Below are 23,304 nucleotides of genomic sequence, written 5' to 3' on the forward strand. Positions count from 1 at the left end.
AAACCAGGAATATACACACATACACACACACATATACACATATATGAACATATATACATGATTTCCTTAATTTAAATTTGGTGATTTTCATCTGTGAATTTCAGAAGAGTTAGATTTAAAAGTAGAGATTATTTAGTATCTTTTCACTATTTCAACAATTTAAAGGGATTCATTTTTTTAAAAGCACTACAAATCTCTCCTTTTTCCTGATATTTTAATACATTTGCAAGCTACTTTGATTTTCCCTCCATCATGTTTAACGTGTTTTGCACAAAAAACCTTATATTTTTTACTTCAGCAAGTCATGGCCCTTTTTAAAAAACTTTTTAGAAACCTATCTTGAACTGTGTCCTCTGATGAAAAAACTAAAAGGTAAAAATTACAAACCCCCATATTTTTGCTGAAAAACTACTCTTAAAGTAACATGTTCTATTCTTTAAAATAAATGAGGAAAGACAGTGTATGTGTTATCATCTTTCACTTTATATTGCTAAATTCTCTATAGCTGTGATATGTTATTATTCAACACTTAGACTAGCTCTTGTCACTGAGCTATTGAGTTATCATTTTCTGGTTCACCATTTCTGTTACTCTCCCACTCATGTGATCGTGCATTTCCCCACCATCTCTCCTCTTAATGTACGTATGTGAGAGTAAATGGCTTTCTGGTGATGAAATTTATGGTAATGCCTACACTCCTCTTAGAAAGAAGAAAGGACAAACATTTCTTCAGTTCTTTCTGCTCTGTCGAGATATTTTTTCACTGTGTTATACATAAATAAACCTATCTTGCTGCCTGTGGGTACAGGCTTTCCAGGATCATCTAGAACAAGGGCCCTTTGTATCAAGATAGACATGTTGTTCTCTGATGACTGAGGATTTAGATTTATTAGTTACCTTTTTTAAAAAGATAAATTTACTTATTTAAATTAGTTTCAAGTATACAGTACATTGTTTAGACATCTGTAATGTTCATAAAACAATCCCCCCAATTGCTCCCTCCCTTCCCTGGCCCTCCACTTAGCCATCATATTAATGCTAACTGCATTCTCTCTTCCATGCTCCCCACGCCCAACTATCAACTACTAATTTGTACTTCTTTAACCTTTCAGCCCATTCTCCCAGCCTCCCAAACCCTCTCCCCTCTGTCCGTCACCAAATTGTCTACTATATTTGTGAGTCTGTTTTTGATTAGTTTGTTCTTTTTGTTCCTTAGATACCACATATAAGTGAAATCATATGGTATCTATCTTTCTCTGTCTGAATTATTTCACTCAGCATAATAACCTCTAGGTCCATCCATGTCGTTGCAAATGGTAGGATTTCATTCTTTTTTAATGGCTGAGTAATATTCCATTGTATATATGAACCATAAATTCTTTATCCAATCTTCTGTTGATGGGCATTTAGGTTGCTTCCATATCTTGGCCATTGTAAATTGTGTTGCCATGAATATTGGAGTGCATAGATCTTTACAAATTATTATTTTGGTTTTCTTTGGATAAATACCCAGAAGTGCAATTGCTGGGTCAAATGATATATCCACTTTTAATTTTTTGAGGAACCTCCATACTGTTTTCCATAGCAGCTGTACCAATTTGCAATCCCACCCCCAGTGGATGAGGGTTCCCTTTTCTCCTCATCCTCACCAACACTTGTTGCTTTTTGATTTATTGATGATAGCCATTCTGACAGGTGTGAGGTGATATCTCATTGTGGTTTTAATTTGTGTTTCTCTGATGATTAGCAACCTTGAACATCTTTTAATATGTCTATTAGCCATCTGTATTTCCTCTTTGGAGAAGTATCTGTTCAGGTCTTCTGCCCATTTTTTAATTGGACTGTTTGTTTTTGTTGTTGTTGTATAAGTTTGATACCTTGGTTTTATAGGAATGTTTGTTATCAATATCTTTCTTATGAATTCTTTGTACTGAACCTGTGGTTTCTTTAAAAAAAAATTTGAAAATGTAACAGTGACACCTTTTAGATAGTAAACCGAACTGATCGCTTTGAAATAAAATAATGACTATTTTATGCAATTAGGGCTGCTGAAATACTTTACTATTTCGCCCTGAAACAAGCTCAGAAATACAAGATAAATGCATTTCTTTCATCATCCGATTTCACAACGCTGACAGAAGCCAGAAGGAATTTAGGACTATTTCAACATCATGATGCTATCACAGGAACTGCAAAAGATTTGGTGGTTGTGGATTATGGTACCAGGTAATATAATTTTGAAAAGTGATCTTAAAACAAAATCTTTTAAAATTTTGGGTTATAAGCTTATATAATTTGACAAAATTGTTAATATATATCAGAGTACATTAATAATGATATCCCTTATAACTATTGCTATTAAAAAACACCAATTTTCAAAGCATTTTTCAAGAAATCTGTTGACAGAGTACTAGCTGTCCCGACTTTTTAATTGCAGAGTATTTTTGCAAATGGAGTGGTAAAACATTATTGTAAAAGTGGTTCTGTTTTCTCAAAAAACAGTGTGGTAATTATGGTACCTTCCTGACTAAGGATTTGGTATCAAAACGATAGTTAAAATTCAGAGAGATAAAAGAGCTGCACTTTATTGTATGAAAATTTAATTTCATCCTACTTCATGTCCAGTTGTTCTTGGATACCTCTTTTTTTAAAAAAATGGACATTGACACAAAAGAATAAGCCTAGAAGCATAGCCAGGAAGTACAGGAACCTAGAAACCTTGTCAGATATGGGTGAAATAAGGAATTTGGATGAAAGGATATAGTCTGGGTATTAATGGCAAAGCCATCTTCAACTCTTTGAAGGTCTATCAGATGAATGAGGTGTTTGACACTCAGTTATTTTCATAATGCCTAATTAAAAACAGTAAGTATAGGCTTCACAATAGCAGAGGATTTTGTAAACAGTGCCTCCCAATAATGGAAAGGCTTATCTTTTATGATAGAGAGATTTCGTGGTCTTAAAATCATGCTAGAGTTCAGGTTACCATTTATTAGGGTCAGTGCAGAGGAGATTCCTACACTGGAGAAGGAGTTTTGACAGTTGTTCACCACTGTTTACATTATTATTTCTTGCAGATTTTTTTGCTATCAGCAGTGGTATGCTTTGATGATATTTTTAAATCATTACAAATATGCCCTGATTTTCTTAAAATATAGATTTATAAAGTAAATCTATTTTTACATAAATATTCCCATATGTGAAAAGTGATAACAACACATAAAGTCATATTAAAAAAAGGATCCACAACTGTTACTTATAATAAGTGTTAATTAAATTTTTTAAAAATTTTTTGACTGCCTTTTAAGAAATTTGGGGAAAAAATATTCTTGAGGTTTTATTAATTGAATTAAGTCCTTAAAAATATATTCAAGGTTGTATCTTGACTACCTCTCAATTTTCTGTGGCAAATGTATTTGGCATCCATCTATTGAGGTTTAAGCTGAGCTTAAAGTAGAAAACAGTCACTAGATGATAATGATGTTGATATTTCTCCCTCAGAAAGCAATTTTTTTTTTTTTGGCCTCAGGCATTTCTGAAAGTAGGGTCAGATCTTCCATTTTTCCTTTTCACCTTTTCCTATCTTCATGGCTTATTGAGAGTTTAAATGGGAGGCTGTTTAGAATCAAACCAGAGCTCCTAAGAGGAAAAAGAGAAGTCATTCTCCTGCACTGCCTACTTTCTCTCTGGTTGCCATATTTGAAAGAGATTTGGATACAGGTCATTGAGTTTTCGCTACAAAACATTTCCTGTCTCATCATCTTTCCAGAAGGTGTCATTAATTCCTCCAGGTGTTTGGTATTACTTTTAGCTTATAAAAACATCCCTGTACAACATTGCATCTTACAAAAGAAAGAAATAGTAATTCTCAAATTGTACTTGACATTGTTAAATTTGCTTTGCAAGCACTTCACATTTCATTGAAAAGTCATAAACAATTATCAAATGATTATCACAGACATTTTAAGTTGGAAATTTCAAAACACAAGTAAGAGAATTATAAACAAAGAGGCAGCTAGCATAGGGTGTTCTCTTGTTCTTGGACTATTGACTACCGTTTATTCACATGTTGGCAGATATGTCCCTATGAAGAAATGTATGAGTTAGGGATGGCATTTGGCTGCTAGTAATAGCAACTCGAAACAGAATAAATCTTATCCTGCTTATTTTTATGCCGTATTAAAGAAGTCTGCAAGTCACTGGGTACAGGTATGACAGCTCCACAGTGCCATCAGGGCTCCAGACCCTTCTGGCTTTCTCTTCTGCCATCTAAGGGTGACTTTCAGAGTCAGGCTCTCAATGATAGGTTGGATGTTTATATAATTATAAGCTGGAGAGCAAGAATACATCATGGCATATTTGGAGATTAATCCTAATTATCAATTATCAATTAATCCTAATTGAAAATATTGTATACAGACATAAAAAATGAATTAGACTGGGACAGTATTTGTACTGGATGTTCAACTTAAAAGTGGATAGATAAAAGGCCTATGTGGAAGAGAAGAAATAAATGGTAATGAGGTCAGTTACAAAAAAAATTTAGAATTTGTCAATTCCTAAGTTCTGATTAAGGTATGTAAGAGAAAAAAATGAACAAAGTGAGAGTCCTAACATATAAATCAAACTTTGAATGACAAACATGACAACATTTTCTTGAAACACCAACGATGATAACAAACTAGTAAACTGATTCCTGATATTCTGCGAACTGTTCTATAATAATAGGGTAAGGGCATGTTTGGAAATTGGAGGCTCTGAGAAATCCCACATTGATGAAATGTTGAAACATTTAAAATTTTGTTTTATCCAGTATTTCCCAAACTTATTTACTGTGTTTAGTTTAGTTTTATTTTAACCAAAGCTTTATATATCCTGAGAAAGCATTTGGGGATTGCTGTGCTAGTTGTTAGTGCTCATCTCATTTGAAGAAAGGCACACACATGTGCTTTTTTGGATACGAACACTGATTCCTGGCATTCACTCGGTTTATCTAGTACTCTTTAATACGGTGTAATACATATAAGGTTTTAGCTGATGGAGAACATGACTTTTTTTCTGTAGGTACAGATGGCCTAATAAAGATAGACATGTAGATAATAAAAATAAACCTAAATTGAGGGACTTGTTCCTGTAATTGAATTGTATGCATTCATAGGGTCTTTTAGTCTGGTGAGAATGCTTGTTACCATCTAGGAAAACATTCGAATAGAATGAGAAATTTATCTGGATGATGGCCTGAAGTGAAATCCATAAGATTTTAATACTATAGTTATAGATTTACTATGTAAATATATTTAATTAATATCTTGTCAATCATGATCACTTTCATCTTTGAAGGTGATCTTAGTGCTCAAAAGTTATTAGTGCAAAAAAGTTACTTCTAATTCCTTTACATATTTTTGTTGTTGTTGAATGTCAATAAAAATGTTTTTAATGGATAGGTCAAAAATGGCTTCTTGTGTTGGGGAAGATAATATAATCACTCTATAAACATAATAGATTGATTCTGTTGGTTGATTGAAAACATGATTAGCAAAGTTTCTCTACAGATTTCTCCAGTATGAGTTTACTTAGGGATGTCTGCTCTATAAAGCTTTAAAGCAATAAAAGTGAACTTGAAAAAAACTTCAAGCAAGTTTCTTTCCATGTGTAGTGCTTCAACAATTACTGGTGATGTACCAAGATTATATTTCAGTATTGATTTTGAATCAGTTTATTCATAAGCATCCTTTGGTTCATGAGATATAAAAATACAGTTTGAGTAGTTAACAATTTTAATTACGAAGGCAGGTAACAAGGACAAAGACAATGTAATTATTCAAATCTGTGAAAAATGTTCTTTTCTCTAGTTTTGAACAAGAACATAAATAAATCCAACAAAATAATCTACTTGAATTCTTCAGGAATTTGAATTCTTTAAAGTGTGTATACCAATTGAATTTTGTTGTGAATGAGAGTTAAATCTCATGTCTTCTTTTGTTGTGTCAATTCTTGTTAAAGATTTATCTAAGGTAAAATATTAAATCAGTGCTTCAAAAACCTATTGGGGTAATCATGCTGGATATTCTTATTTGGCATAATATTCCTAGAAAATGTAAGTAGTTTGAATAAGTTTATATGTTTCTGGTATGTTCAGAAAGTTTTCTGTTTAAAATGAGTCCTTATCAATGATATCTTTTGAGTCACTATTTTTTTCTAAGTTTTTAGTTTTGGTCAAAAAAGAGCCAGTTTATCATAGGTTCATTATAGGTTTCACTTTGTGAATATAGGATGAAGGTAATGGTGGTTTGACCATTATTAAAGAAATTGAAAATATTGTATACAGATTTTTTAATTACTTAGACTAGTACAATTTTTGGTTCACAGACTCTTTCATTCATTAACGAATTTGAAGAAGATAATCGGACATTCTGCACTACTTCTTATTTTGAAGGACAAACATGCATACGACTCTCCCTCTTTTGATACCCTCCTAGAAATGGTTAGTTGCTATCTCTTGTATTTCTTACAAAAATGCGTGATTCTTTTGTTCTTGGATTGGAAAAGCAAGCGAGAAGCTTAGTGAAAAGAGACATTGAAAACTAATCATTTCTTTGTATATTACTTGGAATTTGTATCACTTTATATAAATTACCTGTGTGTTCTTCTTTCCTATTAGCGTGTCTATATTTGATTCGTGGTGTGTATTTTGTTTGAACCAAATCAAAGCATGAAAAATAAAATAAAGAACTTACTTCAAGATATGTGAAACATATAGGCTTTTAGAACACTAGGATAATATATTGTAAGGTAATTACACTTATAATTAGTTATTTTATTTGGCTTTAATTGAAAGCCCCTTGATATTTGAACTTCCGTAAATCCTTAATCTGTTCTTGCTAAACTTCAGTTTGAATGATCCTAAGCATCCATGGAGTTTATGGGCAGTGTGCTAAGATGCATGTTAACAGTATAGCAGTGATTGAGGATTTAGGAGACTGTTAACCTCAACCCCTGCACCTGATTGCATGGGGCTTGGAAGTTACTTACCATCTGTGAGCCCTCATTCATCTGTAAAATGGGATGATACATCTGTCTTGGCCTGTATTGTTATTAGGATCAGATGAGCTAATAAAACAAAACCTATTTTGAAAGGAAGAACATGCTATTCTGCAGTAAGGAAAAACAGTCGAAAAAATGGTTGATTGCAATCCTCTTCACACTTCCACTTGGGCACTCAGATATTTTAAAATTCGATTTTATTTGTCACTAGAATCTATTGTGAATGATAAACTTTGACATTTTACATGTAATTTGAATTTACACATGTGGAATTAGAGATATTTTTATGTGCTAATGCTTATAATGAAATCATAATTAATTATATATTGTCATATTATGGTAAAAAATGAAATAAATGGACACATTTCTTAAGTATATGAAACATGATACAAAAGTAAAGTGCTAAGACTTTTCGCACACTTATCTCTGGAACTGGATTTATTTGGTTCCTAATTGGAACTACCCATTTTGGATTCTGGTCCCTGTAACATTCACTGTACTTGACAACTAAATACACACATCTGTACACATATACACAAGAATTATTTATTTTGAACTTTGGACATTACATAGCTGGAAAGAGAATTTTTTTCCCTATTATGCCCTTTTCAGGGTTTTTGCAAAGTAATATTACATAGATAACTTTGAAATTTCTTTTAACTTAAAAACTTTTCTTCATTTTTTAGGATTTGCAGCAAAAATCACAAGCTTCTCTACAATACAAAAAAATAATAAAGCTGAGTGAGGAGCCAAGGTAAATATGTTTATCATAAACTTTAACTACTTTTCTGACTTGACTTTTTTGATTTTCATGATTCTGTTCTCTAGCCATTATATATTTTGAGGTAGTATTTCATTTAATCAATTTATTGATTTAAAAAAAATTTTTTAAGAAATGGATTTTCTCCCATGATTGTGTCATGTTGAATGTTAATAGCTAACACAGTGCTTGATGCTTTGATTGTTGAAGGAACTATTATTACAATATTTCTTACAGATATTTAATATGGGATGATAAATAGCCCATATCAGAAATACACTCCTCAATCCCTGCTTTATGATAAAAATTACCTTATCTTTGTAAAATTAATTATTTAGATTGTTTTTTCTTGATTTCCTTTTTGTTTACTTACTTTCATTGTTCTTTAATCTGTTTTTAAATGAAGAAAGAAAATGATTATTAGAAGATAAATGTTCCTACTGTAAAATGTTTACTAGATAAATGTGATTGTACTGATCAAACTGCCTCATTTTAGCACTATTGATTTATATTATGTTTAATGAGAAAGGTGTTTAGTTGACTTAAAATTGAGGCATTTAATTGATGGCTCCCTCTGATTTATAAAGAAATGTTTTGTTTTTGTTGTCAATTATTTAACTAGGTCATCTGATTTTAATGACCACATATCAATCAATCAATGACCAATATACCCAGATTCACACTATATTTCTGTAATGTAACTTTTTACTATCTCAATTGAGAAATTTAATATCAATGCTTATAAAATTTTAGGATAAAAGAATAATCATAAAGAGTAATTCATGATTTTAACTAGGTATGCTTTATTAAAGTTATTTAAAAGTAAATGGAATCCAAGTATTATGGAAAATTTATAGTTGCTAGTAAAGTTCAAAGTTTCATTAAATATAGACTGAAGCCATAGCTGACTTTCTTCAGTAAGTAGAGATTTAAATTATAACTAATATAATTTGTCTTAAAATAAGTAACATTTTGATGCATTTTGGGTTATATGGCTCTTTTTTAAATATCGTGTCCCTAATAAACTGTGATGCCAGTAAATCTCTTTGGTTTTATACATAATCCTCTTATCTATTAACTTTTTTTCCCTTTTCTCTTTTGGTCAGGGAACATCTTTGTTTTTGCTGACTGTAAGAATCACATATGCTGGCTATAAGTAACTTATGCTCCATCCCTCCCCCATCAGCCTTACTGGGGAGGCATGTTAGGGTGGATGAGATACAGTGGGGATGAGACCAAAATGGGTCAGAAAAAGAGATGTACCCTGTGGTTTCTCTTCCTATGCTGTTCTTGCTTTTGCCAGCAGTAAGTGAGAATTTAGACTTACCTGTGCTGGAAAAAGAAAGTTAGGAGATATGGGTATATTAATTAAGAGTTTTAATATTGAGAAGTTTTGATTATAGATAAACAAATAGAATTTTTGAGGCCCTTAGTAAAATGATCGCTTTTTGATATTTTGTTTTAAAGTTTATATGTTAACAGTGTTCTTCGTCTCAATATTCTTTCTTCACAGTTCTTTTCTACCAAATGTTAATGTTGCTATTTCCATAGTTAGGTAAATTGGGAATACTTAGGATTGTCAGATTCTTATTTTATCTTTATTATCCATTTTGTACGTTAGAGCCTCATGAATAGAACTATTTACATTTTGGGTTTTAAAATCTGTTTTTCTTGTTAGCCACAATTTATCTGAGTTACTGATCTCTCAGTAAAATCAGTGAAGAATGGAGGAATGATGTTGGCCTTTAAAATGGAAGAATTTGAGTTTTATCTAGTAGGTACTGAAAGTTAAGTAATTATCTGCACTTCTCAGTCTTTAAAATGGGGAAATTTCAGAAGTATTGGCCTGAGTTTTTCTCTCACTCTTCATGAGTCTTCCAAGATTCTCTATGGCTTAGCATTATTTTGATATTAAGCATAATTCTTATTTGAGCAACTAATTATTAATCTAAATAAAACATGTATTCTCAGTGGGGAAGATATCTTCCCCAAGAGACTAAAACTTGGTTCTCAGAGATTTGGAAAAAAGTTATTCTTTTTAATATATAAAACACAAATATAGTATATAATAGTACCTAACAGACATACATTTTATGTATAGTATTAAAATTGTATTAGGGAAAATGTCTAAAAAGAGTCTTTAAGGAGGCTAGAATGTAAAAAGTTTGAGAAACACTGATCTAAACCCATACTATTTAAATAATACATGTAAATGAATTTGGTCATGCTTTTGGCAAAGTTAGTTATATCCATAACCTAATATTATTTAGTTTGTGAGTATTTAAAAAAAATAGTCCATAATCTACTGATAGTGATGTAGTACATATCGATATGCCTGATTTAATTCATGAAGTTATGTAAGATGTATAGCGTATGGATCCATGGTCTTTGTCTAAAAAGTAGATACAATTAAGAGTTGAAAGTTAGGGAACCCTAAACAATTCATGAATTGTCTAGCCTTAAATGTTTCTATTTCTCTCTTCATCATACTTGCCTAAGGAAGCCAATTGTAAAGAAACGTGATATAAAGACTTACAGGATTAGGGACTTGGAGGACACTGAGGATGCAAGGGAAAAGCCTATGACAAGTGAAGAGATTTCAGTCTTCTTCAGTATTTCATCTGTTCAGGCAGAACAGGAATAAATGTTGCCACAGCACAGGCAGGGAAGCCATGTGGTTTGACAAGGTAACGAATATTTTTTAAAACATACCTTAATCTTAAAAAGGTACAATTCGAAATGCCACCAGGTATATAATAAAATTATATTGAGATAACATCTATAAATTGGAAATTTTAATTTTTCGAGTGGAAACTTTTTTAGTTTGAGAGTAATTTATTCAAATCACTATTAAAAATTCACCTTCAAGTGCTTTTAATTTTTAGAAAAGTATTTATTTGTAAAGAATCCTACATCTCTTTCTTTTGGCCAGAAAAAGAGGGGATTAAATTGTAAAGAAATCATTAACTATGTAGAGACACAAAGGGAATTAGTGTTCTTTGGGCTTGAGTGACTTCAGAACATCAACTGGATATAAGACACTGGTACCCCTATTGCCCTTTATTTATTGAATGGTTCTGCCTGGATGGCCTCCCAGCACCTCTAATTTAATTTCCTCTGTTTTTTTTTGTTTTGTTTTTTGTTTTTTGTCCATTTGTGCTTTCCTTATGAATCTAAGTCTCAATTAACAGCATCATTCCTTTTTAGTTGTCTAGGTTCTGAAACCCTAGAACCCACTTTGACGTCCACCTTTTCTTACTCCTTAAGTTTCATCAACTGGAGAGTCTTTTGGACTTTACTCACCTCTGAGGAGAGAGGAATTATTCTCCATTACTTGATGTGACCAGAATATACATGAAACAAAAGGAGTAATGTCCATTCATCTTTGGAGACTATCTACCACAGTTCACCCACTGGTTACTGTAATTCATATACCTTCACGTGCAGAATAAACCCACCCTCCTTCCAAAATGCCTAAAGCCTCATCCCATTATGATACTGGTTCAGAATTTACATCTAAATCAGGTTCAAAATGGCTCACTTATATGGCTGGGAATTAATGTTGGCTTATTTTAGGCAGTATAACTATTTGAAATTAATACCTCTAGATTGTAAACTCCTTCAGGGTAGGAACTATATCTTTTATTTATTCCTACCACCATGGCTATGGTATGATAGTCAACATAGTAGCAATTTGATGAAGATTTGTTGAAATACACTTATTGATTAAAGGGACTATTAAACTTCAGACACCAGATATGCATAGAACATGGTTAACATTCTATGTGAAAATGCAGTATCATGATAAATGTTCTCCCAAAAAATTCAATATTGCGATATATATTCTTCCGTCTTATATTTGGAGGCTGGATGCCAGAAGGCTTACTAATATACAAAATACTACTATAAGTAAAAATCAATTAAACAGTATTTCAGTGGAGCTTTGAATTTGCTTAGCATTTGGACAACTGCTCCTTTTAGAGTTTAGAGTTTCATATCATAAGACCTGAAAAATTTTAGGTTGCATCTTGGCATCATAGCACTTATAGAATTAACTTTGTTGAGATTGCATTCTTGGGGCCTCTTAAGAATGATTTGATCTCAGAAGCTAAGCAGGGTCGGGCCTGGTTAGTACTTGGATGGGAGACCACCTGGGAAGACCAGGTGCTAAGGTATAAAAAATTAAAAAAATAATAAAGGTTTGTAAGCTGACAAGGTCCTTGCAATCTGCGAGGTCAACCAAGGGTTGCCTCGCCTGAAAAAAAAAAAAAAAAAGATTTGAAAGATACTCCCAAATACCCTAATGAGTTGACCTTATCAGATCAGTTTTTACACTTAAGACTTACTTATTGTTGCCAACATAGACTATTTGCCTGATTCTCCATTTTCTGTTTTTAATACTGTTATCACAGCAGTTCTTCTAGCAGTAATTCAAGGCTTTAGATCTTTTTTTCATTGGTCACCGTGCCATCAACATATTTTTATACCAAGTCAGAATGTGTCTAAGAAAGTATTTAATATCTCTACCAGTTGTTTAAATGTAAGTTTTAAGTGAAGAAACCAAGCTCTCAGCCTCATTTTTATTCTTTGGAAATAGAATTTCTAGGAGAACAGAATTCTAACCAGTCAGATTCTGGCGGTATTATTTACTATAATACAGACATGGTAGAAGCAGCTGTAGCTCAGTGACTGAACTGAGATGCCACGACTTGAGCCACGGTATTTTTAGTCTGAGAAACTGGAGTCAGATGAGAGAGCTTTGAATGTCAAGATGGGGCTTACCTTTTGCTTGACTGTTTTTCTTTGGGGGAGATGGAAAAGTGTTAGTAGTGATAACTAGTGTTGCTCATTGATTGTAATGGTTTTGGCTCAAATCTAGTCATGTACTAGAAATCAAATGTAGAAATGTCTTCATGTTAGTTAGCAGAAAAATAAGTGTATAAAGTCAGGAGAATTGAGGGTTTCCTCTTTTAAAAATGGTGGGCTACACTTTAAGATTATCCCAAGGCAATTCAAGGTGATAATAGAATACATAATTTGACTAAGATTTGACAAATTCTAGTATTGGACTCTCCACAGTTTCTAGTATTCAGAGAGCAGCTCACATGTCCTTTACTTTTAAAGCTAATTTAGAACTTCGAATGGGAGAATTGTTAACTGACAGTACTGAAACTCTTAAAGAAAAACAGCAGTTCTAGACTAGGTCTGAGTATTAATAGCATAGTCCATTTATGAATTTAATACTCATTATTAACTTGAAAGATGAGTTCCTAAACTCGCATCTGAGGTGATTTTCTGTTTAAGTATTAATTGCTCTTGAAAAGTATGTATTTTCATCTACATTCCGAAACCTGAGTTGTATTTTGTTAACTATGACTTTTTCCAGATATAGATTGACCTGTTCTTTGGTTATCCAGAAACAAGTTTCAGCCTGTCTATAACCTGGGATGTATTTAGGAAGGATGTTTTACTCAAAAGACTGAGTAGAATATAGTAACTTATTTAAATAACGAAAAGTTTCTCAGGGAATTGGAGATAACCTCAACACAGTACATTAGTTAATTTTACATCACAACTTCTTTGCCTAGTTGGAACTAGTTTTGGAACAATAATTTCTGGGTAGCAACATAAAATAATTACATCCGGTGTTTGCCATTCTCAATCAATCATTCACAGGCTTGCATTTTGCCTGATTTTTCAGGGAAATATAAAGGTCTTTGGGGGTCCAATTAGTGGCTCCACCTTCCCCACAGTATTCTCTCCACCCTTAACATTTCTATTAATTATTTTATATCAGGAATGATGAGTATTAACTTCTGAAATACTGTTTCAACCTCACATTGACTTAGATGAAGTAATACCTATTACATATAAAAAAACAGTTGACACTTCCATTTTATATGATGACTGACTAGGAACCCTGAGACTGACTTTCTCAATTTCTTATTGAAACTCGTGAAAACATAGGAGATGATAAACAATCAGAGGAACACCAAAACCTTGATTCGACAGTCAGCCTATTACCACAACGTAAGATATCCACAAACTAAAAAGGTGATCAAACTGGACTGAAAAATACAATTACTGACCAATGATAAACAGTTAGAAATAAAAGCAACATGCAGGTCTTTAAAATCAGGTATGGAGATTGATTCCTTTTCCTTTTTAAAAAGTCTACCCCTATAGCTTTGAAATTCTAGTTTACCAACTAGAAAAATAGACAAATACTTTTATACAAGGAGGGTGCTGCGTTTTAAGGCTATTTAGCAGATTCTTTTCTTTTTTTAGACAGATTCTCTGCTTAAGGTCTCTATTAACCAATCTCCACTTAATTGACCAACTAGATTAGCTGATACTCTCCATTCATTATCCGTACCGATGGCCTCCTGACCTTGTTGCTAACAGGCTACAGCTGTCACACTTCTCTCCCTGCAGTATTTCAGTTGATTTCTTTGATCGTTATGAATCAATTATTCCCAAATCAGTTGTTCTTGTTATTTTTCCCTTGCAATTTCATTTTCATTAAATTGTTGAATTATGCAAAAAAAAAAATTTTTTAGATAAAGTTGAATGCTCTGGAAATTTTCAGCAAAGGTGAATCACTGATAAATATTGGCAGGATACCTACAAAAGCTATGGGAAGAAATCACAAAGGTGTAGAAGCAGTCTGTAACTCAGATAGCTTAATATTTTTTTTAATGTTTAAGTTCTTGGTCAACTTTAGAAGAACTTAAGCTAGAAACCACAGATGATTTATACACACGTATGGTTACGCAGAAAATGGGACGCAAGACTCCAATTCGTAGTCCCATAGTCAAAGCAGAAGCTTTGATCTTACATCAGTAGATTAGGAAGTAATACACATCTGTATATTTCATGGTAACGCATTTACATATATATGTAAATATATACACACATGCACATATTCTGTCCTACTTTAACTTTTACTTTCAGGTCAACTTTAACTCTTTCAGTTAACAGATCTATTGCTAGCCTTAATCATGTTGGTAAGAGGGCTTCCATTGTGTCTGTATTTTGCAACCATTTGGACTAAACCTGTCAGAAATGAAAATAGGCAGGAACAATTGGGGAACTGACAGTAGACCACTGATCTTGGCAAGTGTCCACTCAAGGAAATTACTGTTGATGGTACCATGCGCCAGAAGAATACCATGGTATTTTCTGTTGAAGAAAGAAGCCTTCCATAAGTTCAGAGGACCAGAGCTGATATAGAAGACTGAATGCTGCAGGCACAGCCATCTTGGATGGTAGCTTTTTGAAAACTTGTAATCAGGCTGCATCTCTATGCATGTGAAGTTTTTATTCACTCACTTTTTTTCTCCTTTACTGTATCTTCTTTACATCCTTCAGGCATTATTAACATTATTTTATTTATTTCTTGTTGTCTAACTCCCTTGCTAAAATACTAGACCCATGAGGTCAGGGAAGTTATTTGCTTTTGAATCCCCTAGCAAATACCTGGCACAGCAAATATATGTCAAATAACTAATTTTAGACAAGAGAGAGACTTCAACCAATACCAAAATAAAGACCAAGGGTATCTTTAGCATTCACAGAGTCTGAGTGGATGTTACTTCTATGAGGGTAAGTAAATGGAAAGTTATCATAGGAAACCTATGAAAAAGCTGTACAGAATAACAAAAAATAGGAGTAACATGAAGACTCAGAAGAAGAACTTGTTAAAAAATGATTTATTACAGAGACCAGGAAAAAGAAAACAACCCTGGAATTTACAAAAAGTTTGAGAGTCGTGATCTCTAAGAAATATGAAACAGAAAGCAAAAAAAGCTGAAATGAAAAAAGATGATATGGAAAAGGGGAGTGAAGTAAGGAAAGATTGTAGTGGAGGTGGGCAATAACAGAACATCTTCATTAGTGATTTATATGTATGTATGTATATGTGTATATATACATATACACACAGATATATATATATATAATCTGCTGAGAAAAGTCTCTGGAGTTCCAGACCCATACCGCCCACAGGCCAGATGGATAGCTCCATTGGGATGGCCCACTCACGCCTCCTTCTCAGTGTGTTTAAAACTGAACTCCTCCTCTCCTCCTCAAACCTGCTCTGTGGTTCTAAGCCCTTTAATGAAACTTTAGCATTGTCAGCCAGTCTACCAGGCCAGAAACCTGGGTCTCAATTTTAGAGTGATCATATATTCCAGTTTTTCATTACTGTCCCCTTCTCACTTGGAAAAGTATATTCATTTGGACAATAAATTATAGGATTTACCCTGATCATCTTTGTCTCTTTCTTTCAACTCGTATCCAAACATCAGATCTTTTCATTTTGCTTCTTAAAGGTATCTCAGTTTTGCCCATTCTCGTCATCTTCAATGCCACTATTCTACTTCAGGCTGCTACTGTCTCTTCCCTAGGTGATGGTGACAACCCTGTGACAGATGTCCCTGCCTCATGCATTTGTTGGAGGAATTAAATGAAGTTATGTATATGAACTTCATAGTATAGAATTTAGCATTTAGTAGGCACTCAAAAAATAATTAGCAATGATGTTGTAACTCCTCTACTAAAAACCTGTTTTTCCTCCATTGCCCTAGGGTTAAACTCTCAGACTCTTTAACTTGGCTTATGTGTTTACATTTTGGTTTCTCGAACATCATCTTTCATATCACCCCAGCTTGCACTGTGTGCTTTGGCCCTTCAACTATCAATTCTCTGACACACCATGTTCTCTCTTATTTTTAGACCTTTGCTTCTTGGAAAAAAATATGTATAACTCCCCAAAAAATCCTTACTCCCTGCCCCCTACAATTTGCCTGATTGGTTCTTAGTTATCTTTTAGGACTCCGATATTATATTCTCTGGAACCTTTCCCTGATATCCTTGAATCAAGACTTGTTGTCGCTCTTGTATGCTCCCATGGGACTATGTGTTTACTCACTATTATCTCACTTATTACATTTGTAATGTTCTAAAAGACTTGCTATACATCCTGTGAAGTCATGGGCTGAGTCTTGTTAATCATACTACCATGACACCTAGCAGTCTTTCAGGAAAGTGATCTAGTAATATGTACCAGGAGTGTTTGAACTGGGCATCGTGCTGGCAGGTATGTCTCTTAGCTTTATCTTGTGAACAAATATTTTAAAATACTTAAATTTTGATCAACCATAACTGTTAATGAATTGGTCAAAAATTTTGTGTTCACAAACTTTTATATAAAGTTTTTAAAAGATTCCAGATAAACATTTATTTTTTGTAATAAAGACAACATGGGATTGGTAAATCTGAGATTTATAGCTTACATTTTTATGAAATCTGCCTTTCAGGTTTCACGGAGAAAATGCAGAAGATTTGTTTAAATTAAAGAAGTTCTGAATAGTTGCGTGAAATTAGAAAGAAGTGTTTGGCACATGGGAGGTGTTTGCTAAATTGATAACTAATTGAAATGGAGATGAAAACTATGAGCAAGAAGTTTTGTGTAATATTTGATAGGCAGTTAAGTAAAGGACATATTTAAAAATAAGCAACCCTTTAAGGAAAAGTTTGTTTACAATGATGAATTTTTATGGGAAAATTTTTGCTTTAGCAGAATCATTTTGCATTCAATGTTATCTTCTTTTAAGATTAATATTAAGGTTTTGTACTTCTTAACCCCCCGTGTTACTCAGTATTACTTCTTGCCTGCATAGTATTTCATTTAGGATTCCATTCAACTGCATAGTGCTTTTAACAGAAACCTTGTAACATTGGCTTCACAAGAAAGCATTTCATTTTTCTTATGAACAGGTTTCAAGGTAGGTGGTCTGGACCTTGTGATGTGTTCCACAGAGTCATCAAAGGACCAGGCCCCTTTTACGTTTCAGCTCTGCCATCTTTAGCCTCTGACTGTTGTTCTCATGGTCTCAAAGTTGTGCCTGCTTCTCCAGACATTGCTGCTGTGTTCCAGCCAGGAAGGAAGAGGAACAAGTATGAAAGTTATGCCAGTTGAGTCTGCTGACTTTTATTAAATTAGGGATTTAACAACTTTCTAGGAAACTCCACTTAGTGAATTCTAATTACATTTCATTGGCCGAAACTATGTCACATGGCTACCCCCAGCATGCAGATTTAAGGTTTTTTCTTTTACCTTTTTTTAAAAGCTAGATTGTTGTCATCCTAAGTAAAATTGAGTTTCTGTCAGTAAAGGAGAATGTGAGAGTGGCTATTTGGCAGGCAACTAGCAGCATCTACTCATTAGGCTCATTAACTAGATGCCAGGACATCTACCATATTTTCTCATCATTGGCTTCTTACCTGCCCCCTTCGGCACAAACGAGTTGTATTCTGTACACTGTAGGAACATCTGTGCTGAATAAATCAGTGCCGGGTGCTAGAAGCTTCTTAAAAGCTTATTCTTGAGACTTCCTCTCAGTCAGGTAGAAAAATCATATGAAACACTTTTTATTAAAGACACTCAGAGACTTCCTATTTATTCCAAACCAAAACTAATTGGGTATTGCAAAATTAAGAATTGGGAGAGATCAAGTAAAAGCTCATAAAATAAGAGTATATTTGCCCTCTTGGGATTTGGGATGTTCTCATTTAAGAAAATACAGTATTTTTAAACATTTACAATTTTTTAGTGCCCTATTTAGGACCATGTTAAAATATACTTATTCCTTGGTTCGGTCAGCCAGCCATTCAATGACAGATTTATTCGTCTTCCTGACTTGTGTAGCACTGTGCTAGAATGTGTTAAGTTTTCTTTTTCCTTTTATTTCTTGGTTCTTTCTTGCTCAGAACCTATACAGGCAGGATGTCTTCTATAAGTAGTCTGTAACTTAGACTCTACTGTATAGCCTGCCCCTGCCCATAAATACAAATCCCAATCCTTTACCTAAAATCTTCAGGGCTAGATATATTTCTGAATTCAAAATTTTTTTAATTTTAGGAAAATTTAAAAATATGCATATATGGCATGTTATATAATACTTCAGATTTTTGAGGCCGGAGTCATCAAATACTTTAAAATTTCTGAATATTCAGGTCAAGTTTGATATATGTATATGTAATTATATGTACCTTCATGTCAGTTCAGTTAGGTTTTGCCATGAAACGTTTTGAAAAATCTTGATATTTAGAGCTTTCCGAACTTTGCAGATAGAGATTATAGACCTATAGAGTAATGATTTGGAAGAATTATGATATTGTTTAAAATAATTACCCAGTTTCCTAATAAAGACAGAGTATAGCAGAAACCACCTTGACTCTTCTAACTGGTGTCGGTTATTAGTATCCATGCTGAGTGCCTCAACTTGTCCTCTCTGTCCTGATCCCCATCCCTTTCAGTGGTCTGTTGGAAAATGTCTTATCTCTCAAGAAACCTTTGCTAGTGAAGCAGTGCTGACCCTAATCCTTCTGTACCACATTCCCTAAGCACCGAGATACTTGTGTTGACTTTTTTCTTCACAGGAATCCTTTCCTTTACTAGGGTGTTATAGCTTTCCGATGATACTTCAAGAGTTCTTGTTATCAGAATGTCTTTTTTTTAAAAAAAATTCTATTTCTTCTGCCTCCTGAAATACTTTTTATAATTCTTGCATCAGGCAGTTTAAGGTTTATGATCAGCTGCTTTAAATAATATAATTGTATAGTAGTTATATATACATTTTTTACTGCCATTTAGAAATAGCAAGAGAATGTCAATAGGCTACCATAAATCTTATACGTTGATTTTTTAAGTGATTTACAATGTGGAGTTTGTCTCCTTAGTACTTTCATAGCGTGGTATCTTAAGTCATTTTTTCCATAAATTTTATGTGAACTTTAAAAGAATCTTTCTTCCTAGGCCCATTGTAGTTAGTCTGCTATGACTTTGTTCCTAGTTACAAAATTATTTTAGATTTTATTATTTAGATTTAATTTGTGGAAGTGGTTGAACAGTCTGCATTTTAAATGATGGTTTTAAGTTTTATTTCTTTAAAAACAATGGCAAAGTAGTTTATGTGTTCAGTGAACACCTGCTAAATTACCTGGTTAGTCTGTGTTTCAATTGCCATTTTATTGTTCATACTTTAAATCAAACTTTCTTAACTAGCTGTGTTGTTCTAGTTTATTGTTGTCAGATTATTATAAGGAACTGAGTTTACACAGGATATTTTAGTTGTGTGGTTTATCTAATTGATAGTAAAGCAATTTTGTTTGTTGCTTACAACATCTTGCAATTACCCCATTAAAGACCATAATCAGGGAAGTGCAGAAGATAGGGAAGAATAATATGTGCCCATATATGTATGGTGAGATATTCTGATACCTTGCAATATCAAGACAGAGTTAGCATGGGGACTACCACCTGTAGTTTAGGAAAGATTATTATAATTTCCAGTTAAAATAATTGGAAATATGTAACTTTGTAGACTTAAGAAAAACTTTGGAAAAGAGATAAATATTGTCAAAAAAGAGCTGGCATTAGCTTCGGTGTGTCTGCCAGATAACTCAGATTTTGAATGAGTCTTATTGCTGTAGCGTCAGATTTTGAATGAGTGTTATTGCTGTAGCGTCAAAGTTTCTTCCTCTATTAGTTGGAGTTATATAATGCACTATGACCGGGTTAAAGTAAGTAAAATATCTGGAATATGCGTGCTTTTTTAAGTGATTTGTATTGGGAAGGGGGGAATTGACAACTGTATGAGAGAGATTCCTTAGTTGTTTATTTCTTCTAGTTTCTTGCACACTTAGTCCTCTGTCCTCTCACTTTTCCTCCTAGTGTCCATCATGTCTTCTGAAATTGCTAACATAAAGCTAATGAACTCACAGCAGTTCAGAACATAGACTGAAGTGATGTGACATATTTCAAAGTCTTCCATTCTTCTGAACCAGATTTTTTTTCCTTCTAAATGCAGATTAATAAAGCGTGCACCAAAAGCGGAACAAGGAAAACGATTTTAGTGAAGGTTTCCTGATCCTGAAAAAGTCAGGGAGGGCTTCAAGCCCATCTTGGACTTCAGAACACTTCACAACTTTGTGGTAAAAGACAAATTTTAAATAGAGCCTTTGGACTTATTTATTTCATCCTTATTTGGAGATTAGCATTATTTTATTTTATTTTTATTTTTTAGACAAGAAAATTATGTGTGAAATTGGGCTACTTTTTAAACTAAAACATAACTGGGTGTCAGATTTTTTTGTAGGTACTTAATATATATTCAGGGTATTTTAGGTAGCTGGATAGCTTGTGTGTTTTTCTTCGAAATGTGTTCTTTATCTCTTGTGATGTGTTTGCGTTCACTCTGAGTGATGTTTTCTGTAGGTGTTTTGTATTTTCATTTGGTTCGTTGGATTGTAGAGTGTCTTTCCCAGAACCAATATTGTGTCTTAAAAGTGTTTTGAAAATAGAAAGTGGTTTTGTTTTGTTGTTTTCATATTTTTACCTCTTATATGATGCGTCACTAGCATGAAGAGATGTAGCACCAATAAAAAGTTGTTGTTTCTTGATCTTTTCACCTAAAAGTCTTACACAAGATAGATTTCAGCCATCAGCAGAGGTGTACAAAAGTGGATATTTGCTAGTTTTGTCTTTACCAACAAAACAACCTTATTTTACTACATTAACTTTTAAGGTCTTTTTATTTGTGAAAATCAGCCTGTTTATGTACTGTGTGTTCCTCCAAAGTTGCAGTGTTATAGTCATTGGAGAAATGAAATTTTCTTCCAGTAGATGAAAATTACATTTTGATTGAACATCATTCCTTATGCAGTCACCCATAAATATAATGTCTTTTGCTGTCTTTTCGGAAAATGAGTACAGATGTGATTTCTGAGTTGACAAGAAAATAGAACATCTTAATGTTTTAGGTAAAACAGATGGTATTTTTGTTTTAGGCAAAACTCTGTCAGTGAAAGCAACTTAATTGGTGACAGGACTCTTGGGGTCAGCCAAATTATGTACAATTTTTGTTTCCTTGTCTTTTTATTGCTTTAGTATCAAAAGTTTTAGAATAGTTGGAAAGGAATATTTATCTTTTTTATTGACTTGCTATTTTATGCGCTGGAAATAGTTATGAGTTTTCAGTCTTATTTTATTTATAAATGTTATAAAATTACATGTTGATTCTACTTTGGTTATATTTATGCCTTTAGACATACTTTTCCCAAGGAGGAAAAGTGCAGAAATATGTAGTTGTACATTTGAGGGTTAAGACTTTAATTCATTGTATTGAGTTGCATTTGCAGCCATAAATTCTGGTAACACCAATGATACTAACTTTTCTGTTTCCATACCATTGAGCTTTGAGCAGATCCCACTGTCAGATGCCTGGAAACGCAGGGTATTGTTAAGGGTGTCCTGGACCGAGAGTCAGGGGGCTCATTCTAGTCCTACCTCTGTCACTATCCAGCTTTTTTTTTTTTTTTAAACTTTAGTTCCATTTGCATTATGTATTAGGAGAGAGGTGACTGAAATAGCTGATCCCCAGAACCATATACAACTGACATTTGATCTTCTTGATTGTTAAAATATAAATCATTTACAAAGCATTCATTTGAATAAACACCAGGAAAGGAACTTTTCAGGTAGAGAACTCAACTCTGGAAAATAACCAGATTTGTCCTATAACTAGGACATAGGTGATATTTTCCAAAATATCACCAATGTTACAAAATGAAGACCTATTATATAGCAATTCCCCTTACACCACCTTTTACAAAAAATAAGAACTTATTGAAAGAACAGCTTCTCTTGTCATTATAGCAGCTAGAGGAAGTAGCCTCAACTTCATTATCTCAAAGAACCCCCGCCTTCTTCACCCCAGTCCTGCTGTCAGGTCAGAGTCTTTCAGAACGACAGCTCTTTGCTGGGGTGGATATAGAGCTCTCTGATGAGGCAGCGTTCAGAGAGCTTTGGGAAGATGGGACTCTGAGTGCTGTAGATGACACATCTATGCATCTAGCACATAAACATTGAGTGTCACACCTATGGAGAAGAGCAGAGCCACCTTTCCTACCTTTAAGATGCCTTGGAGCCTAACTGCTTGAGTTTGAATCCTGGCTCTACTACTTACATAAATGGCTATATAACCATGAGCAATACTGAACTCTACACATCTATAACATGGACATAATTTTTAGGACTTCGGAAGTTGGTTGTGAAGCTGAAAGGAGTAAATTCAAATAAAACACACAGACTGTATGCTGGGCACTATTCTAAAGGTTCACCTAGTGCTAGTTTTTGATATTGTTGTTATTATTACTATTACATCAAAAAAACTCTCTATGACCTGCCAAGTTAAATTTACTTTGAGTTAAAAATAGCAGAAATGTTCCTTTAAGATACAGTTTTATTTTTGACTTACTGCTTCGTCTGTTAGTATTGTAAGCAAATATAATTTTCTACTTACAGTAATATTTTTTAACATATACCTTTTTAGAATATTTACTTAATAATCTGTACTTTTCATTTAAACTATGAACTTTTATTAGTAATATTTTGTGGAATTTTTGGATTTGAGGGTAGTAATGTATTACCAGAA

The 23,304-nt window shown here is 33.3% G+C and overlaps 1 protein-coding gene across 1 annotated transcript in view; it reads left to right on the forward strand.

Annotated features, from left to right (window-relative positions):
- Window positions 1–23,304, forward strand: part of MAN2A1 (mannosidase alpha class 2A member 1) — a 152,358-nt gene that overhangs the window by 76,459 nt on the left and 52,595 nt on the right. The window contains exons 10-12 of the mRNA XM_006913274.3: window positions 2,044–2,226; window positions 6,370–6,484; window positions 7,731–7,798. Of these exons, the coding sequence (XP_006913336.1) occupies window positions 2,044–2,226; window positions 6,370–6,484; window positions 7,731–7,798 (366 nt within the window). The remainder of the gene's footprint in view (window positions 1–2,043; window positions 2,227–6,369; window positions 6,485–7,730; window positions 7,799–23,304) is intronic.

Source organism: Pteropus alecto, unplaced genomic scaffold (assembly GCF_000325575.1).
Source record: "Pteropus alecto unplaced genomic scaffold, ASM32557v1 scaffold20, whole genome shotgun sequence".
Lineage (NCBI taxonomy): Eukaryota > Metazoa > Chordata > Mammalia > Chiroptera > Pteropodidae > Pteropus > Pteropus alecto.